The 6,326-nt window shown below is 44.5% G+C and overlaps 2 protein-coding genes across 3 annotated transcripts in view; one reads left to right on the top strand and one right to left on the bottom strand.

The window, feature by feature from the left end:
* rbm34 (RNA binding motif protein 34) overlaps window positions 1–1,292 on the top strand; it is a 7,581-nt gene extending 6,289 nt beyond the window's left edge. For both annotated transcript variants that reach the window (XM_079597154.1, XM_079597153.1), the window contains exon 12: window positions 456–1,292. In XM_079597154.1, coding sequence (XP_079453280.1) covers window positions 456–761 — 306 coding nt within the window. In that variant the 3' untranslated portion in view covers window positions 762–1,292. The remainder of the gene's footprint in view (window positions 1–455) is intronic.
* Window positions 1,293–1,581: 289 nt separating this feature from the next.
* On the bottom strand, window positions 1,582–5,952 carry tomm20b (translocase of outer mitochondrial membrane 20b). The gene is made up of 5 exons (XM_079597143.1): window positions 5,449–5,952; window positions 2,853–2,899; window positions 2,378–2,459; window positions 2,159–2,301; window positions 1,582–1,980 (listed from the first exon to the last, which is right to left on the bottom strand). Exons 1-5 carry the CDS (start codon window positions 5,570–5,572, stop codon window positions 1,936–1,938), a joined length of 441 nt encoding a protein of 146 aa, XP_079453269.1. The 5' UTR covers window positions 5,573–5,952; the 3' UTR covers window positions 1,582–1,935.
* Between the last annotated feature and the right edge of the window lie 374 nt (window positions 5,953–6,326).

Here is a 6,326-nt window from a genome sequence, read left to right as displayed (position 1 = left end):
TTATAATGTAGATCATCAGTTCTCTATGTGAATATACAGTAAAGTCTAATTTATTCCTGTGATCAAAGCTGAGTTTATCATCATTACTCCAGTCTTCAGTGTCACATGATCCTCCAGAAATCAGTGTAATATGAGGATCTGATGATCAAGACACATTTATGATTATTATTAATGTTGAAAACGGTTATTTACATGATTATTCCGGATTCTTTGAATGGAAAGTTCAAAAGAAAAACATTAACCCGAAATAGAAGCTTTTGTAAATTGTTTTTAAATTAAAAAATTTGTTTTATCAAATAAATGCAGCCGTGGTGAGCAGAAGTCTTTCAAAAACATTAAACTCTTCAATGTTGATCATCTTCAATGATATGTTTGTAGCTCTGAGTAAAACTGAGCGGTTTCCTCCATATTCTCAGAGTTTATGAAACATGATCCGCACGTATCCTGTGTTTCAGAGCCCGGACGCGGTGATGCTGGCGCTGAAGCTCAACGGCTCCTCGTTCCTGGAGCGGCGGATCCGGGTGAAGCGCTCCGTGAAGAAGGAGAAGCAGAAGAAGAGCGCGGCGGGCGGGAAGAGCGCTCCGGAGCGGCGGACGGCCCCGCGACTCAAGGGCCCGAAGCACGCCCTCAGAAAGAGCCACACGAAGAGTGCGGCGCCGGCGCCAGCGTCCTCGTTCACAGGAGAGACGGCGGATCCCAGCGCCAGGAGCCGAGCGCTGAAGAAGAAGAAGATCCGCAAGAGCAGGCCGGTCCACATCTAACCCTGCGCTCGTGTTCTTATGCACAATAAAGTCTGATCAACACAGATGTGTCCGTCTCCAAAACTGTGTTTTCCATCTGTGTAACCATCGAAGTTTTCATATTTTCAAAGCACTGTATAAATAAAGCTAACTTGACTTTAATATTTTAAATTGTGCAAGCATAATTATTCAATAGCATATTTATGAATTAACATCAAGATAGATTAATAAATGCTATTAATAACTGATGTCTTCATTCTTAGTTCCTGATTCCTAACGAATAAGGTAGTACTCTGTGATTGGCTGAACATGACCGTGTTGTTCTGTGATTGGCTGAACATGAGCGTGTTGTTCTGTGATTGGCTGAACATGAGCGTGTTCTGTGATTGGCTGAACATGACCGTGTTGTTCTGTGATTGGCTGAACATGACCGTGTTGTTCTGTGATTGGCTGAACATGAGCGTGTTGTTCTGTGATTGGCTGAACATGACCGTGTTGTTCTGTGATTGGCTGAACATGACCGTGGTGTTCTGTGATTGGCTGAACATGACCGTGTTGTTCTGTGATTGGCTGAACATGACCGTGTTGTTCTGTGATTGGCTGAACATGAGCGTGTTGTTCTGTGATTGGCTGAACATGAGCGTGTTGTTCTGTGATTGGCTGAACATGACCGTGCTCTGTGATTGGCTGAACATGAGCGTGTTCTGTGATTGGCTGAACATGACCGTGGTGTTCTGTGATTGGCTGAACATGAGCGAGTAAAGTGTGTGTGAACTTCAGAGTTAATCTTTAAATCGTAGTTCTGCATCACAAAAGCTCCTCATTAACGCAGGCACACGAGTCACTGATTCATCATTTATTTGGAGTTTAAAAAAAGGAAACTTCCTTATTCGAAACCTTTAAACGTGCTTCATTTCCCACAATTCCACATCAGCGCCTCAGCCTTGGAAAATAACTTAATACATGAAGACAGTCGAAGAACATCCTATGAGCTATTCACTGATATTCATGAAAATGCAATAATAACTGGATAGTAAAACAAATAACGGATGTAGTCGGGTCTCTGAAGCACACGCTCGGTACAGACTCAACATCGTGAAGAGGAAACGCTTCGTTAAACCCGCATCTGTGCGTTCAGGGGCGGGAAGTGATGTCACAGACAGGAAGTGATGTCACAGAGCCACTGGAGCTCCTGCTATTCGATGTCGTCGTCGCTGACACTCTGAGCGCTGACGATACGCTGAGAAGCGGAAAACATGACATTTGCATCACATTTAAATCTCATCATGGAGCACATGTTCTCGTTTCTGCCACAGAATAAATCATTAAAAAGTAGCTTTTTATCTCTTCTGACTTCTTATAGTTACAAACTGTTAGACGGACGTGTGCATGAGCGAGTGAAGCGAGGCGGGTCACACCTGGCTGATGCTGGGCAGTTTGGTGAGCAGCATCTGGAAGACGGGAGGAGGAAGCGTCTGCTGGAGGACCTGCAGGAGCTGCTGGGGCTGGCCACACACCGCGATCGCATTGGTCAGGTGGTCCACGCCCTTCTCGTAGTCTCCTGAGAGAGAGAGGCAGAGAGCATGATGGGTAACCGCTCGGCACCGTGTGCTAGATCGGCAGGAGCCGGGTCTCACCCTGAGCCAGCAGCTCTTCCCCCAGCTGGATCTCCTCCAGGAAGAACTTCTGCACCGCTTCCGCGTCCTTCAGGTCAGGCAGCTACACCGCAACACACACACATGAACAACACACCGCAACACACACACGGGGAGCTGTTTATGTGGCCATTTTCGAGTGGGGGTTCAGTCTTCAGCTGGCATGTCACGTGACCCGTCAGTGGCTGGCAGCTGCTAGTCGTGATAAAACGCCAATCATGCAAAATAACATAATCGTATCAACAGATGCATAATAAATGAGCTAGAGAGGGACGAACACAAACTGCCAAAAATCAATGGTTTCTGAAACTTGCCAAAGCCAGACAACACGTCAGCCACTCACAGGTCACGTGACACGCCAGTGACTGAAGACTGAACCCTTACTGCCATTTTCTCAATCATAATGCACTATATCAATGAGGAATAACGTGTGAAACATAAATGTGTGCAAACTTACCCTTGATAATCCAGCTTTCTCCTGAGATGCCTTCTGCTTTCTTCTTCCTGAGACAAAATCACATCCATCAGTTTTACATCTGAGTGACTCACTCTCTCACTCCTCACAGCGGACGACTAGTCGGATCACTGACCACAGACTCAGGACAGCGGAGATACTTCGAGTGTATTCACACCTGCCTTCTTTGGTCCGATTGAATCGAGCTCTAGTTGGTTTCCCCCTCGGTGCGGAGCTGTCGGGCAGGTGTGAACACAGCGATCGCACTCGGGTGCGGACCGAACACCCGAACCGAGACCCGGCTGAAGACGTGCTCTCGTACGGTTCCAAGCGAACTCTGGTACGGTTCGTTTACGATGTGAACATGAACCGACCCAATTGCAAGAAAGCACTGCGCCTTTGAGTTAACAGGCTTCCGTAGTCGGAGTTGCGTTATGGGAATGTGAGATCTGTTGTTGATTTACTACATTTCATTTACGTTAAACTGGTCAAACTTAGTCGCAAGCGTTAACGTTGACAGCACTTGTCAGCAGTATATACAATAGCTTTTTTTTTGCACTTGAGAATCCTTGTCCGATGAATGGACGACCTTAGCACACGTGTGGTTTTGTTTACACATTTTGGTTCACTTGCAAAAAGAGCAGTGTGAAAGCGAACCGTACCAAACAACAACAACAACAAAAAATGTATTTGGTCCGGACCAAAGCAAGTGAACTATCGGACTTTCCTGGTGTGAATACACCCTTACATTACAGACAGACAGATATATAATCAGACAGACAGATAGAGACATATATAGTCAGACAGATAGGTAGATAGACAGTTATTCAATCAATCAGTCAGACAGACAGATATATATATATAGATATAGGCAGACAGACACACAGATAGACACATATATATATAGTCAGATGTATATGGACATACAGTCAGATAGACAGACAGATGTATATAGACAGTCAGGCAGACAGACAGATGTATATATTCAGACAGACAGATGTATAGACAGACAGACAGACAGACAGATGTATAGACAGACAGGCAGACAGACAGATGTATATATTCAGACAGACAGATGTATAGACAGACAGACAGGCAGACAGACAGATGTATATATTCAGACAGACAGATGTATAGACAGACAGACAGACAGACAGATGTATAGACAGACAGGCAGACAGACAGATGTATATATTCAGACAGACAGATGTATAGACAGACAGACAGGCAGACAGACAGGCAGACAGACAGATGTATATATTCAGACAGACAGATGTATAGACAGACAGACAGACAGACAGATGTATAGACAGACAGACAGGCAGACAGATGTATATATTCAGACAGACAGATGTATAGACAGACAGACAGACAGATGTATAGGCAGACAGACAGACAGGCAGACAGACAGATGTATATATTCAGACAGACAGATGTATAGACAGACAGACAGACAGGCAGGCAGACAGACAGACAGATGTATATATTCAGACAGACAGATGTATAGACAGACAGACAGACAGGCAGGCAGACAGACAGATGTATATATTCAGACAGACAGACAGACAGATGTATATATTCAGACAGACAGACAGACAGATGTATATATTCAGACAGACAGACAGACAGATGTATATATTCAGACAGACAGATGTATAGACAGACAGACAGACAGACAGGCAGACAGATGTATATATTCAGACAGACAGATGTATATATTCAGACAGACAGATGTATATATTCAGACAGACAGACAGACAGATGTATATATTCAGACAGACAGATGTATAGACAGACAGACAGACAGGCAGGCAGACAGACAGACAGATGTATATATTCAGACAGACAGATGTATAGACAGACAGACAGACAGACAGGCAGGCAGACAGACAGATGTATATATTCAGACAGACAGACAGACAGATGTATATAGGCAGTCAGACAGGCAGACAGACAGGTGTATATAGGCAGTCAGACAGACAGACAGACAGGTGTATATAGGCAGTCAGACAGGCAGACAGACAGGTGTATATAGGCAGTCAGACAGACAGACAGACAGATGTATATAGGCAGTCAGACAGGCAGACAGACAGGTGTATATAGGCAGTCAGACAGGCAGACAGACAGGTGTATATATTCAGACAGACAGATGTATAGACAGACAGACAGACAGGCAGGCAGACAGACAGACAGATGTATATATTCAGACAGACAGATGTATAGACAGACAGACAGACAGGCAGGCAGACAGACAGATGTATATATTCAGACAGACAGACAGACAGATGTATATAGGCAGTCAGACAGGCAGACAGACAGGTGTATATAGGCAGTCAGACAGACAGACAGACAGGTGTATATAGGCAGTCAGACAGGCAGACAGACAGGTGTATATAGGCAGTCAGACAGACAGACAGACAGATGTATATAGGCAGTCAGACAGGCAGACAGACAGGTGTATATAGGCAGTCAGACAGGCAGACAGACAGGTGTATATAGGCAGTCAGACAGACAGACAGACAGATGTATATAGGCAGTCAGACAGGCAGACAGACAGGTGTATATATTCAGACAGACAGGTGTATGGAGGTCCTCTCACGTTCTCGGAGTTTGCGCTGGTAGTTGGGATCGCTCCGCCTCTTTCTGTCGAAATAAACACAGTAACCGACGAACAGCGCCGCGCCCAAACCCGCCGCGATCCTGGAGCCACTGGCGCCCATCATGACGAGACAAACACACGACACGGGAGAGACACGCCTGAGGAATAATGATGATAATAATAATAACACAGATCAGACTGACTGCATGACCCTCACGGAGCCACACGAGGAAGGACCCCGGTGACGTCAGAGCCAGAGACAGATGAGCGGCCGCGGACAGCGCCTGATCAGAAATGCACAAAGACACTCGTGAAACATTTATTCAGTCGCGGATATGGTGATAAACCAGGCAAGAGCATTAGTCCCTCCTGTAGAACATTGTATTATTTTAAAAATCTACTGTTTATAACAATTATGCCCTCGATTTTTAACAGCAGATGGCAAAAAGGGAAGGAATGTCTATAAAATAAAAGGAGATGCATCACCCATGTAGGATGTACAGTAGGTGGCGGTAATACTGCTGTGGAGTGAGCGGCCAGTAAACGGAAGAAGAAGAAGAAGAAGAAGAAGAAGAAGAAGAAGAACAGCAGATGGCAGTGAAGATCCACTGCAGAATAATATCAGAAACACAAACGTTGGGTATGTATGTTTTAGTTGTTCCACGTTTTGTTTGAATTAATTTCTTTCATTCATCTTTCAGAATTAATTAATGTATTTTTTTAATAATTCATGAAATTATATTCCAATGTAAAACAGCTGTTTTCTATGTCAATATATAGTAAAGTTTAATTTATTCCTTTGAGTAATCCTCTTAAATGTATTACTTTAAGTTCTCGCGCTGTGTTTGTGTGTGTGTGAGTGTGAGTGTGTGTGTGTG

This window comes from Phoxinus phoxinus (genome assembly GCF_949152265.1).
Source record: "Phoxinus phoxinus genome assembly, chromosome: 22".
In the NCBI taxonomy this organism is placed as follows: Eukaryota; Metazoa; Chordata; class Actinopteri; order Cypriniformes; family Leuciscidae; genus Phoxinus; species Phoxinus phoxinus.
The sequence above is the reverse complement of the archived record's forward strand: the minus strand, read 5'-3'. Positions and strand labels throughout refer to the sequence as shown.